At 51.2% G+C, this 14749-nt stretch overlaps 2 protein-coding genes and 1 non-coding gene across 3 annotated transcripts; all 3 read left to right on the forward strand.

The window, feature by feature from the left end:
• Positions 1-1124: 1124 nt before the first annotated feature.
• On the forward strand, positions 1125-8448 carry SMAC4_05480 (uncharacterized protein; the record flags this gene model as incomplete). Its single annotated transcript, XM_003347132.2, has 3 exons — positions 1125-1507; positions 1575-7137; positions 7216-8448. The coding sequence occupies 3 exons, from the start codon at positions 1125-1127 to the stop codon at positions 7705-7707; spliced, it is 6438 nt and encodes a 2145-aa protein (XP_003347180.2). The 3' UTR covers positions 7708-8448.
• Positions 8449-9016: 568 nt separating this feature from the next.
• On the forward strand, positions 9017-9087 carry SMAC4_13025. Its single transcript has one exon. It is a non-coding gene; the product is annotated as a tRNA-Gly (tRNA).
• A 3488-nt stretch (positions 9088-12575) lies between these two features.
• On the forward strand, positions 12576-13892 carry SMAC4_12922 (uncharacterized protein). Its single transcript, XM_066091160.1, has one exon. The coding sequence runs from the start codon at positions 12643-12645 to the stop codon at positions 13774-13776; it is 1134 nt and encodes a 377-aa protein (XP_065945521.1). The 5' UTR covers positions 12576-12642; the 3' UTR covers positions 13777-13892.
• The last annotated feature ends 857 nt before the right edge of the window (positions 13893-14749 follow it).

Below are 14749 nucleotides of genomic sequence, written 5' to 3' on the forward strand. Positions count from 1 at the left end.
TTTGGAACCTCTTACTGCTGAAAAGGATGAAATATTTCCCAGGTCTTCGAGTCGTAGATACTTCTCCACAGTTTAATCCTATTCCATACCACCAGTACTTCACAGTGGACTTGGGATTAACGAGAAAACCTATCTGAATGATAACCAGGTGTTTTAGTCGCAAACAAAATGTCTTAGTAAGTACTCGACTGAGGACGAGACTTGCCAACCCGGGACGTGTGGCAGGTCACGGTGTTACCCACCCTCTACCATTTCCTATATTTAATCCGAACCACGGGCCCAAATCTCTTCGCTGGATTCTTCCTCTGGACATGTGCAAACTACCCTTTATCGATCATGCCCATGCTTCGGATTTTGTTGTTTGAAGATGGGAGTTGAACATCCGTCCACAGGGCCTCTCACCTGCTGGCAACAGCTGCCCGGCAGTTGTGGCACACCCTCTGCTTTTTGCCTTGCCGCAGCCTCCCTGCAACTTTTAGCGGTCCCACTCACTTTGGGTCTGACGCGGTTTCGTTCCGATTGACGCGCAACGAGGTTTCGTTACAGCGTCCCTCCTTCCTTCTCAGGCACTGGACATTGGCCCTGGCATGTCAGAGCTCTGACAGTCGCAACCTCAACGCCGACCTACATCAGAAGAGCCTTCCTTCTCTTCAATGACCGATTGCTTGGTGAAAGAAGAACGGGGCTAGACTACTTCACTGGCTTGACATTCTCACATTTTTTTTGACCATAAAACCGCACGAGCGCGGACTTCCCTTCTATCCTACTGTCACATTTCCACCAACTCGAGGTCTGTGGGAGCAAAGGTACCCGCATCCATCGCCATCGCGGCATTTGCACTCCAACAAAGCATCACTGCTCGCTCGTCCTCAGCTGCCTGGAGCACCTTGCGTCGACTATTCTTGTCATTCATTCACCGCAGAAGTTGTTGCTCTAGCATTTCTGTCTTCCACCTCGACAAAAGCTTCTCGCCGATGCGAAAGCTTCCCTGAACCGTCCCGCTTGCTTTTGCGCTGAAGTCGGATGCTTCTTGCGACTGTCGAAGCGCCGACATACTTCACCCTCCCAGCGCCGCCTGCCTCGAACATTACCAGAAGCTGCCACACTTCGTATCGACCGTCAAGATGGCAGACAAGATGGAATACCCGGAGCTAGGCACCACGGACGTCCAGATGGCTATGATGGAGATGCACCAAGCCTTCGAGGAGTTCCCCCCAGAAGCACATCCGATCTGTCCTTTGCTTAGTGAAGCTGACGATACGAATTACGCCGTCCCAAACCTCCCCGATGCGAACGGAACAACGGTGGCGGAAAAGCAAAAGGGAATTGCTGCCGGGCTCGAACGATGTAGAATCACCTACGGCCTTTCGCTCCTGTTAGTAATGCCAGAGGCGGGAAAATGGATCAATGAGTGGAAAGAACGTGTCAACTCCTTCCTTACAAGATGCGACGGATGTGCCAGGACATGGCATAAGACACGCCAGCAGTTCCTCCGAGCCATTGAACAGTGCGTATCTGCCATACCCACCTTTGTCGGCCGTATGGCTACTGACCAAGCTAATCTGATCGTACAGGTATATTTCCCACGACAACGCCGACTTACTGCGCAACCTGCAGAGAAACCTCGAATCTTTCGACGAGGAACGCATAACGTGCGGCCTCAAGAGAGCTAAATTCCTTCTCGAGAGGGATGGTCCCATGCCGACAACGAAGCTCGTGAAGATCGAACTTGCGCCGTGTCTCGCCTTGTTCGAATCGCTCTGCTGCATGGCCTACCTCAATAACAAAACGAATCTGGACTTATTCAATTACGTGTTCGAAAATGTCCAGCCTAAGAAGCCGCTTAAGATGGTGGGAGGCGCTATTCCGACCATGACATATTTCCTTTTCGAAGAGTATCCGGTCCACAGGGCGTTTGCAGAGGCGCAATGGCAACGGATGCCAGCGGAAGGCCTCACCGATGAGGAATGGGAATGGGCTGTCAGAAGTGGTCTCAAGTCCCATATCTTGGGCCATAGGGGCATCCCGCCCCCGGCGAGGCTGTGTCGCTTTTGGAGTGGCTTCCTTCTCATTTTGCGATCCATGAGTGAAAAGAGCATTTTGGAGAACCTCCGTGGCATGGAAGTACAACCGAACGTTTACTTTCTTGCTCTCGAAAACTTGGGCACCAACAACGTCCTTGCCCTGAGCATGATACTGAAAGGGCTTCGTACGCTCATGGAGCGTTCGCCAAAGGCCTTCTGGGATGCTTATGACCAAGTCACACCCAGCACGATTGTGGAGGAAATCTTCAAGAGCCCGGCTTTCAAGCCCCTGCTGAGCCAGTCCCTCGACCCTGACTTGATGGTTGAGGACCGGGATAACAACGGCCAACAAATTCCAGCGCTGGCGGAATGGGTCAGGGCCTTCATCCGTTCCCTCCCATCAGCGCGGCGGTCAGACGTCTGCGAAACTCTTCTTCGTCATCTTTTCGAGACTCTCCGTGTCGACCACAACGCGACCCAGGAAGCAAAGGCCACTTGTGTCCTTGCTGGTCTGGTGACCTTGAGAGAATGCTTGGACGGTTACCTCAATCTTCCATCCTTTGATACAGGGACGTCCCTTATTATGGTCAACCAGTTACTCAACAGAGTTATTCAGTACAAGGAAGTCATCATCGGTGCCACGCAACTCAAAGCCGGGGACAAGTTCAACGTTGGCCTCTCACAGGCTGCTATAGCTATCGTTCAGTCTGCCCTGGCCTTGGACGCGAAGGCGACATTCATGGAATGGGACGCTTTCGTTAAGGGGAAGCCTGTTCAAGATGCTGTAAACAGGGACTCTGGCGCATTATGGGAGTCGTTCCTGGATCTCATCTTCACCGGCCAAACAGACCTTGCTAAGGCCATGTTGAGAGCAACGATGCCTCTCAGGAGTATCGAACGGTTCATCCCTAAGCGGAAAGGCCAGCTCAAGACCGAGCATGCCAAGTTCAACAGCCGCTTTCAACAGCAAACGGAGGCAATTGGCAAAATGCTCGGCCGTCTGTCAATATTTAACCCGGCTGATCTCGACAGTTTCTGCTCGGATCCGCAAAGTAACACTATCCAGCCCATTGTGGCGACTCTGATACACGGTGAGGATGCCATTCGCGAAGCCGGCTTCGAGTTGGTCAAAGCCATTACAGGTGAGATTACGCCATCTGAGGCCGTGAGTAAGATGCTTGAGGAGTACTTCACTCAATTCCTGGAGGCTTTTGCTGGTGCCGTAAACCATATCACCAGCGCCAGAGACTCCAATAATCCGTGGAGTCACATGCAACACTTGTTGAAATGCTGTGAATTCGTGCTCGATGGCTTAAGTGATCCGTCCGTAGGCCAGCTCAGACGCAAGACCCTGACCCCTGCGGAACATGCGGTCGTTAAGGGATGGTGGGAGTGCGAATGGAGAGCCGTCGGCCACTCGTTCGGATCCATGAGACTCTGGCACGAGAAGGTGGACAAAAAGGTCATGGAGGACTTTTGTCGTGATGTGATGGAGCTTGCAGAGCACCTCCTCACCCAAGATGGTCTCATGGCCTCGGCACTTAGCAGTCCACAAAGCATCTCAGCAACAAACGGGGACGACGGCTCAGAAGGCATGAAATTGGTTCTGGAGCCGCCGAGGATGCACTCATATCCCTTAGTGGACATGTTGCAACTCCGCGATAAATACCTTATTGCCGGTATCATCGAGATCACAAAGAAGCTGATCAAGCGTCTGCAAGACAACGGCATGTCGCTTCCCCCAAAAACTGTCGCTTATCTCAACAACATGCTAAAGAAGAGGAAGTACACTGATGGAAGATTTGATTACCCCACAAAGACGAATCTTACCAATGAGCAACGGATCGAGCTGCTAAAGGCGCTCGGGGATGATGCCGCCATCGAAGAGCAATTCGTCGGTGGAAAGCCTGTCAATGTCAAGCAAGAGGTCAAGCCGGTCATGAAACAAGCCAAGCTCGATTTCTCAAAGGCCTCACTCAAAGACCACATGGTTTCGCTTACGCCTGCCTTTGAGAAGGCCACTGAGAGGCGGAAGAATGCTCTGTTGGAGACGATGAAAGCCGAAGCTCCACTCAAAGCTCCTCCCAAAGTCGATTCAAAGGCTGCCGACAAGATCAAGGAGGCCAGACGGCTGGAGAGAGAAGCAAAGGCCAAGCGAGATGCTGAGGCCATTGCGAGGGCAAAGGCTCTGCGTGCGCCACCGAAGCTGGTGCAAGGAGAAGGCTCGGGTCTAGCTGGGGTTGCTGGAGTTCGTGGAAAAGATCACGCCCCAGTGCTCAAGGACGAGATCATGGTTGGATCATCTTCAGAAGACGAGGATGAGTCTGACGATGACGAGCTGGTCAACCTGCATGCTGCTGGCAAGAAGAGTATGACTGAGGCCGAGCGTCGCGCCCATCGGTTGTTGGCCGAGAAGATACGCGGGCCGGTCAAGAAGGTCAAGATCGAGCGGTCCGCCAAGGATATGCGCGCTCGTCTTATTCCTCCTATGGATGTTTTGCACCAGGCTATCTTGGAGTGGGACATCTTCCACGAGGGCAACGATCCGCCAAACGGGTACCGTTGCGATCACGTCTCGGATACCTACCACGACCCAGTCAGCTACAAGCAAACCTTCTTCCCGCTACTCATCAACGAAGCCTGGCGCTCATTTGTCACGTCAAAGGATGAAACCACTTCCAAGCCTTTCGGCATCAAGGTTCTCAGCCGTATGACAGTTGACAAGTTCATGGAAGTCACGGCGTCAGTTCCAGCTGCGGTCAGCAAGGACCGTCAACTGTCTGAAGGAGATATTGTCATCATCTCCAAGGGCCAAAACCCACTTCAAGAGCCAGAAGAGCTGCATTGTCTTTCGCGTATTTGGAAGACAACCTACAAGAAAGACAACGTGGAGGTCGTCTACCGCCTGAACGCCAAGGGCAACCAGATCTTACCTGTGCTACTGCCTGGCTCGGAGTTTCAAGTCGTTAAGATCACTAACATGACGACCATTGAACGCGAGTATGCCGCCCTGGAAAGTTTACAGTACTACGATCTCATGGACGAAGTATTGAGAGCCGAACCGTCCCCCATGCTGTCGTTTGGCGATGAGAATATCAGGAACACCATGAAGAACTGGGAACTCAACCCAGGTCAGGCGAAGGCCATCCTCAACGCCAAAGAGAACGATGGGTTTACCCTTATCCAGGGTCCTCCGGGTACTGGTAAAACAAAGACCATTGTGGCCATGGTCGGCTGTCTGCTGACCGGAGTGCTCAAAAATCCTACCGCTGGTGTGGCCATTGGCCGTCCAGGACTCGGCGCGGCAAAGAATGCTCCATCCAAGAAGCTGCTTGTTTGCGCGCCCAGTAACGCAGCTGTGGACGAATTGGTGTTGCGTCTGAAGAATGGTGTCAAGACACAGAATGGAACGACTCACAAAATCGAGGTAGTCCGTCTCGGTCGCAGTGATGCCATCAACGCAGGTGTCAGGGATGTCACGCTCGATGAGCTGGTCAAGGCAAAAATGGATGCTCAGTTGAACAAGGACGAAGGCCCAACTGACCGAGAAAAGATGCACCAGGAAGCTGGCGAGATCAAGCAGAAGATTGCCGAACTCAGACCGCAACTGGAAGCGGCGCGCACAATGGATGACCGGCAGCTTATCAACAAGTATCAGCGAGAGTTCGACGAGCTCAAGCGGCGCCAAGCGCACATCGGCGCGCGCATCGATGCGGATAAAGCTAGCGGAAACACATTCGCTAGAGAGACTGAGATTAAACGCCGCCAGGTTCAGCAGGAGATTCTCGATAAGGCTCAGGTGCTGTGCGCCACTCTCAGCGGTAGCGGTCACGAGATGTTCAAGAACTTGAACGTGGAGTTTGAGACGGTCATCATCGATGAGGCGGCGCAGTGCGTGGAGCTTAGCGCGCTCATTCCCTTGAAGTACGGATGCTCAAAGTGCATTCTTGTCGGTGATCCCAAGCAGTTGCCACCTACCGTTCTCTCCCAGTCTGCTGCGCGGTATGGCTACGACCAGAGTCTGTTCGTCCGCATGCAGAAGAGCCACGAGAAGGACGTGCATCTCCTCGATACCCAGTATCGTATGCATCCTGAGATCAGCTCCTTCCCCAGAGAAGCCTTCTACGAAGGTCTCCTACAAGACGGCGATGGCATGGCCAAGTCGCGTCTCCAGCCCTGGCACCGCAGTGCTCTGCTTGGGCCGTATCGCTTCTTCGATGTTCGCGGTTTGCAGGAGCGTGGGCCAAAGAACCAGTCACTCGTCAACGAGGAGGAACTCAAGGTCGCCATGCAACTTTATCGCCGGTTCAAGGCCGATTACGGCGATGTCGACCTCAAGGGCAAGATTGGTATCATCACTCCTTACAAGGCCCAGCTGCACCGATTGCGGTCGCAGTTTGCGCAGCGCTTTGGTGACGCCATCACGGATGAAATCGAGTTCAACACCACAGATGCCTTCCAGGGCCGAGAGTGCGAGATCATCATCTTCTCTTGCGTTCGTGCTAGCCCTACGGGCGGTATCGGTTTCATGACGGATATCCGCCGTATGAACGTCGGTCTTACACGTGCGCGGTCTTCGCTCTGGATCCTCGGCGACTCCCGTGCCCTCATGCAGGGCGAGTTTTGGGCGAAGCTCATTGAAGATTCGAAGAAGCGTGATCGGTATACCACGGGTAACATCATGGGCATGTTGAGCCAGACGGGGCCTCGGCTGTCTGAAGCGGCTTTCCGGGCTTTGGCGATTACTAGCTCTGATGACAGCAGAGACGGTACGCCGAGCGGTATCAAGCGGGAGTTGGTCGAGGTGAAGGCCGAGGTCAAGGACGAGGATGGCGATGTGAAAATGAACGATAGGTCATCGTTCAGGGGATCTTCTCCTCCGGCTCCTCCTTCTGTCAGTGGGAGCAGTGCGATGGGCTCGTCTCGACCCCCATCTAGACCTCCTTCAGGAGCAAATACCCCGGCTCATATCAAGAACGAGTTCGGAAGTTCGCCTGCGCCGCCGCCGCAGCCGCACAGGGAAGGCTTGCCACTCATTCAGGAGACGACTTTCACGCCGAGGGCGAAGAAGAGGCCACATGAGGGAGGAGGGGGTGATCAGCCTGGCAAGAAGGTACGTAACGTCCAACACACGGTCAAGCAGAGCACGTATGGTCAGTCCAGATTTACTAACAATTTTCACTTCTTACAGCAACACGTCGACCCCATCGTTAGTCGAGCCCCCAAGGGACCGAGAGGTTACAACCCTAACGCCAACAACCACGGTGACCTCCCGCCAAGACCACCGCCTCCCGCGCCGAGTGACCCTTCGGCAATGGAAGTCCTCGGCCTGGCACCTCCCACCAGAGCACCAGCTGCTCAACAGTACAACAACTATCAGCATCAGCAGCCACAGTACCCACCCCGTGGTCCTCAACAGGGACCTCCGCCTCCGTACCCCGGCCGTCAACAGCATCAACAACAACAACAACAACAACAACAACAACAACAACAACAACAACAACAACAACAACAACAACCGCCTACTGGTCCTTCGAGACCGGGTGGTCCTCCAACTGGTCCTAGCAGACCTGGTGGTGGTGGCGGTGGTGGTGGTTATGGTCAGCAGCAGCAGCAGAGACCGCCGCCGGTGGTGAAGAAGAAGGCCCCTGTTGATCCATTTATTAAGCGGAAGAAGAGGTGATTTGGTCCACTTCATTGGGAGGCGGTGGTCTTATGGCTGGAGGGCGCAACTTCCTGCAGAACACTTACTGGTTGTTAGTCCTGTCATCACACCTCATCAGCACCCCTCTGTGATGTCTTGAGGGCTGTGTTACGCTCACGGTTTCTGGGCCGTCTGATGGATTGTGGCGTTTAATACCTCTACTTTGCCGATTTTGCGGCAGATCTTGCTTTTGTTTACACTCTTTTGTGCAGGAATACCCTGTCATACGTTGCCGTCATGCATAAACCAGCTAGGCACTGTTCACTGGCTACTAAGGTACATATAATCTGGAGGATGGCTTATCGGTGTTTGATAGAAGGGATTCAAGGCGCCACTGGGGACACCGCAAGGATTACGGAAAAGCAGTGTTTAGAGTAGAGAAGATTGTAGAGTAGAGTCCATTGTTGCTTGTGCCTTGTCTGTGAGTTTCTTGATCGGGCTGTATGGGCCTGCCTGCGTCTTTTAACCCCGCAGTCCTACCCCTTCTGGTCGCCCTGGTTCTGAATTCTTAAACTAGGATTTGTTTGGTATTGATGAAGAGGGCTTAAACCCGAAGCTGGTCAAAAGACAAGAAAACTGCCCCCGGAGATGGAAAGCAGGAGACAGCGCGGAGAAATGAATGTGGGTCCTTCTTGGATAGCACTTCGTCTCAAAGGCCCGATCACAGTGGACAACGAACAAGCCCCTCAGGGAAAAACAAAGCTGGGTTTTTCGTACATCAGCATAAGGTCGAACATTATTCATATTTTGCCTTCCGGGTACATGTACATACCCAACTCCGCTTCTGTTTCCCAACAAGACGTCCTCCGCGTAATAGGGATAGGACCTGGAAGTACCCACCCAAACCAGCCCAGAGGAAATGAACATCGATACCGTACGACGTCTCCGACAAAGTACTTGGCAAAAAGACCCCAGTGCCTACCTATTAACGTTGTCCTCCTTCCATTCTACTGCAACCTACGATGATGATACTACTCTGCAACTAAGCAATATGCCGCTTCCTCCCTATACCCACATCCATTCATTTTCTTACCATTATCCTACTGCGGTTGCCAAACTGTGTAATTTTCATTGTGCACATACAATATATTGTTGATTATTTACTTGCAAAGACTGTCTGTGTCTGAGCCTGTGTGACTGATGTGCTTGGTACTGTATGGTATGGTAGACTCTTTCTTGGTCGATCCAAGGTCCAAGGTTACCGATCACATACATATTGAACCTGTCTTTTCATTCGTTCATAAGTATCTGTCATGCTTGAAACCTTTCATTAACACCACTACACAAAGCGCCAGTGGTTTAGTGGTAAAATCCATCGTTGCCATCGATGGGCCCCGCGTTCGATTCGCGGCTGGCGCAATGTGAATTTCTTCTTTTTGCCTTTTTTCTACTTTTTTTTCCCTCCTTCCGTTCTTCGACCTCCGCCAATCTTTTTTTTTTTGTTGGTGGCTGCAGTGGGCCAGTGGGCACAGGAGGGGTCTGTGCGGCTTTGGTGGGGGTGGGGGTCAGCTTACGGGATATGGAAGGGGTAGGGGAGGTGAGGGAGGTGGGGGAGGTTACGTATAAGTGGACACGACATGTATCCGTTTTGAGAACTTTTAAATGTTGCGTTCCTGAGGATAGTAAGGGGAGGGAGGGACACTCGTTGGTTACATCACCACATGGTCAGATGGATGAAAGAAAAGTGCGTAAACAAAAAGAGCGGTGGTCAGGCCTGCTGTTTTAAAGAGTTTGTTTGCTTTTTTCCGTCTGGTGTTGTCGTCGTGCTTTCCATATTAGATCTACAACCGAGTCACTGATCGGGGAAGGAGCAAGATGTGACGAACCGTTACAAGCACAGGAGTATTATCGCTGGGATAGAACAATAGAGTAACAGTGTAGTAGCCAAAAGGTACTGATAGATTGTGATAGCTATTGCTTGCTGAAGAACCAGGTATAACGAAGGCCGGGAGGCCTTCTTATATACTGGTCTTCAACCCCGGGTCCTATCTGATTGGTCAATCTATCTAGCTTACATGAGGCTCAACGATTGGATCGTAACAATTATGAGCAAAGTAGACTGTCCTGATACTGCGGCTAGATCTTTTACACGGGTAACACCAAGATTGCACTCCGTCAGAAGACCATTCCTAATTAGTTCTTTGTACTCCTCGGCCCAGTAGTTATGTGCATGCAGATGAAAGCGTGGCAAGGGAATCTCTCGCTCTTGTCTTGTTGGATCACGGTTTGCTGATCCACTACGACAAACTGATCACGATCAACCTCCTTTATGGACCTGCCTTAACCTACCTCCTTCATCTGCCTGCATTAGCCCACCTTTTCACTTCCATTCTGGCATTTCATAACATGGTGGTGGCTTGCATGAAGAGCAAGTTAGAGGAAGAGCAAGTAAAGGAAGGAGGAGAAAGAAGGAGCGAGGGAGGAAGAGGGAGAAAGAGGGAGAAAGAGGGAGGAAGGACATACCCCAATTCTTGGTTGCCTTATTCTCATCACATCCTATCCTTGTATCATCAAGTCGATTGCTGAGAGCTGCATGCCAGGGCTTCAACTCCTCGATGGAACGATAACTGCACACAACGTCTCAAGAAAGCACGGCTATCAGACACGGCCTACATGGAGCAGTACAACAAGGAGGAGCTCAAGAAAGACTACGAGAAGCTCGACGATCTGCTGTACCAGAAGAACCGCCTCTGGGTTCCAGAATCGCTGAAAATGGAAGTCATCATCTCCGAGCATGACACCAAGGTTGCTGGCCCCATGGGAATGGATAAAACCATGGAGCTTATTACCCGGAACATCTGGTGGCCCAAAATGTGTATCTGTTACGGTTCTGCACATGGTATTAACACCACTGCACTAGTCCAAAATAAGGTGATTGGGACCGCTAATCTCGATGGAAGATGGCCAGAGGTGTCAGACTCCACCTTTTGAAAACTGACAGGTTGCGGGAGCAGCAAAGGAAACCCCCGGACTTAGGCAGCTGCAGAGCCCAGTAAGGCTAAAGAATCATTGGAATCAATCAGTAGTGGTTCTCCCCCTCCCCTCTTCTCCCAAAAAATAAATAAATAAATAAATTATTAAGGGCAAGTGCCTAATTCAATGCAGGTTTGTTTGATTGTGGTTTGGTTCTTCGGCGTCTTCCTGTTCCGCAGCTTTGCCCCGTATGCATTAACTAGTATACAAAGGTGTTGGCGGCTGCGCCAACCGTGTTGTAAGCTAACCACTATGGATGGTTGCGACATGCCAAAACAAACAAACCTGCACTGAATCGCAAGGCACTCGGGTCTTTTTCGGGAGAACCACCACTGATTGATTCCAATGACTCCTTGGCCTTGCTGTCCGGAGATTTTCTTCGCTGCCTCCGCAACCTGTCAGATTTCAAAAGGTGAGTCTGGCACCTCTGGCCATCTTCCATCAATATTAGCGGTCCCAATCACCTTATTTTGGACTACTGCAGTGGTGTTAATGTCATGTGCAGAACCGTAACAGATTTTGGTGAAAATTGCACCCATTCTTATTAGCAATCTGAACATCTCATTCACGGACCTGAGCCAGCTAACTAGGGAACCCAATAGTTTCCAGCATCACGTGGTCTATCACGCCAATGTCTGAGTCCAGAATTAGTGGGTCTTTGTTTACTCCGACTCTTCTTTCAATAACCAGCATTGTTTGTTTACCATCTTCATTGCCCATCCATTTTCCACACAATTAGCAATTCCCAGCACGTCCTTTCTCAAAATGACTCTTTTAGAAGAACAGAAGGAGATCATTTCCGAACGCCCGCTCGGTGATACACTTGACCGCGTTCGAGACAAATTGCGCGACGCCAACGAAGCCGACGATGCGTACCGGGAATCTATTGCATCCCTTTTACTGGCGCTTGTCGGATCCTCCGCAGCATTCAAACTACCCTCTTCCGACGGAAACAGTAATGTGGCAGCCAGACTTTTCCCTATACAACAGGATCTCCAAGGAGGGAAGATAGCGAATCTCGACCCATTTCGCCCTCTCGTCCGCCTTGTCGTCGACAACTCCAACGACACTGCCATTTGGGCTGCCGTCTTCAGTCTCCTCGACACCTTGACTCCCCGCACTCCCCGTCTTCGCCCCACAGTTCCGTCTACGTTCAAAGGAACGCCTGTCAAGACCAGTTCGAATCGGCTTGCTGATAGTGCAACGTGCGAGGTGGTGGAAAAGGAACTGTTCCACGAGATCAAAAACTGCACCTTCCGCGGTGTAGGGGGTTTTTTGGACAAGTTCTTCGACCTCGAAAACTGGCGCAACGAACAGAAGGCAATGTTAGAGAAGATCAAGACAGCGCATAACGGAACGAAATGGACGGGCTTCCCGGCCACTCCTGATGAAAAGCCGGTCTGGGAATGGCTTTGCTCCCTGGAAGAGCGCTTCCTAGCCGGGGCACCGAACAAGCTCCATACCACCGCATCTGCCCACCAGTTTAAAGAAGGGAAAGACCAGATGGATATATTCTTCCAAGCGTCAACTACAGAAGCGGGTACCCTTCATGAATACAAAAACATTCTGGTTGTTGGGGAGCAAAAGAAGTCACACAGTGAACGCAGGTTTAAGACGGATTTCCTGCAACTCTCCCGCTACGTGCGCAAGGTATTCGCCGACCAGCCGACCCGTCGATTCGTCCACGCCTTCCTTCTCTGCGCCTCCAAGATGGAGCTCTGGATTTTCGATCGGGCTGGGGCGTATAGTTCCGGGTTCTTCGATATTCACCAAAACACGGACATGTTTGCGCGCGCTCTTGTCGGCTATGCTACGATGGATGCTAAGGCGATGGGCCTGGATACCTTCATTGAGCGAGTTATCGAGGGAGGAAAAAAAAAACGCTACATTACGCTAAACGACACAGGCGGTCAAGCAACGAGGATCAGGTTGGATAGGGCGATGTATAGCCAGAAGGCCATTGTAAGTCGCGGAACTACCTGTTATACGACCGAAAACAACAGCGTTGTCAAATTCGCTTGGGCATCGGGTAAACGGACGGCGGAGGTAGACCACCTAACGCAAGCAAAGGAAAAGGGTGTTAAAGGGGTAGCTGGAATAGTAGCGCATCATCGAATCGCTACCATTGCAGAAATACGGAAGAAACTGAAGTTCCCAACGGCTCACCGGTTTCAGAACGGGGCGGACGACCCTTCATTGGCTTCAACAAGCACTAGTATATCGGGCAATAAGCGCAAGTCGTCATCTAGCGCCACCGACACCGTATCCAGATCCAATAAGAGGCAGCGATCCGATAGCCAGAAGCTAAATCGAAAGCTGAGCATCCAGCCGTCGTCGTCGACAAGCAAGACCAAGCCGGCCCTATCTGCGCCTAGCGAGGACCTGTGGGAAGATCGGATCTATTCCTGCCTCGTCATCTCACCTGCCGGTCGCGTCATCAGCGAGTTTACTGATATCAAGCAACTGCTAGAATCAATGCGAGATGCGATCAAGGCGCACCAATCTCTCTTCGTCACTGGCAAAATTCTCCACCGCGACATTTCTCCAAACAACATCATCATCACGGACCCTGAAACAGCAGATGGCCTCAAGGGCATGCTGATCGACCTTGACATGGCTAAAGCACAGAATAGCGGCCCAAGCGGACCGCGACAAATAACTGGCACGATCCAGTTCATGGCGATTGAAGTATTGCGCAACATCGACCACACATATCGTCACGACCTCGAATCGTTTTTCTATGTCCTTCTTTGGATGTGTGCGCGCCAATCGTGGTATAACGGATTTTCTGGCAACAAGAAGGCGCCTCAGGAGAGCGTTTTTCAACGATGGGAGATCGGAAGTTTCAGTCAGATTGCTATGAATAAGGAAGGCGACATGTCCGTTACTTTTAGAATGGTTCTGGAGGAGATTCCAGAGAAGCTTAAAGTTTTGGAACCGCTTTGTTGGAAGATTAGAGATATTCTTTTTCCCTATCACGAAAAGGGAATCATTATCGGAACTCCCGAAGGAGATCCAGAGCAGCTCTACAGACCTATCATAGCAGCTTATGATGAGGCTATCAGCGAGCTATAAAGATTACAATAGATAGGGAGAAAGGCGATAGAACGGGTGGTTAATTTTGACCTAGACCTTGCTGTCAGAAAGAACCGAGAAGGTGCCTCCGGAGCAAACGGCATGCTCGGCATGCGCCAAAGCCGGATAATGGCGGCTATCAAAAGCTTATTTCACTGCCTCAGAAAGGCGCAACACATTCTCTTCTCTCTCTTTAGATTGGCGACGTCCTGTAAATCAAGCCTAATGTCAGCGTGCCACATCAACGTTTCGTCGTTCAAGGATCAAATGCAGCTTTGATGCTGCAATGAAGGACATGCCAAAAAGGCAACCAGAGGGTTCACTTCGGGTGACGTTTGTTTTGATATCAAGGCTTCAAGCCTCGCTTCGAGCCAAGCCCCATGCAAGGATGCCAGGGGGGCTGGGCAACTTTTCTCGTAATCTGCCCAATTGTATTCATCTTTTTAGCGCCGCCTCCCCACTCACCGTTATGCCTCCGTCCGAACGATATGGATATAGAGGTTCAGTTTTTTGACCCTACCACGTGATGAAAAGACCCGTTTCCTGTCCTTCCCACTCCCATAGACATGCAGACATAGGGCCAGACTAGTAGTTGGGTCGGTGACGACCAGCCAATCCCTGGTGTTGTATGTTTTATTTTCCTTTTGTCTTTTTCTCCATTCCGCCTTGGCCACCGTTTATCTGTCAAATATTTTATGTTGTCTTTTTTCTTGCCATGTTACGCTCATGTCATGGATCGCATGATACAAAACACAATACTAACTAACGGTTGAGTTCTTGCGATTGTGCATCTTCAAAGACTCGGGATCACCATATTTCATACAATGACTACAATCCTTTGTCTCGAGCAATCAAGCCAGGAACGCTGTAGATAGAACATCACTTGGCAAAGTGTATAAATGCTGGATGTCGAAACACTCCTTGGTTTTGAGGACTGTCAGTCTGTTGTCCTCCATCGAATATCTGTCTTCCA

The sequence above is a fragment of the Sordaria macrospora genome, chromosome 1, assembly GCF_033870435.1.
Source record: "Sordaria macrospora chromosome 1, complete sequence".
NCBI classification, from domain to species: Eukaryota; Fungi; Ascomycota; class Sordariomycetes; order Sordariales; family Sordariaceae; genus Sordaria; species Sordaria macrospora.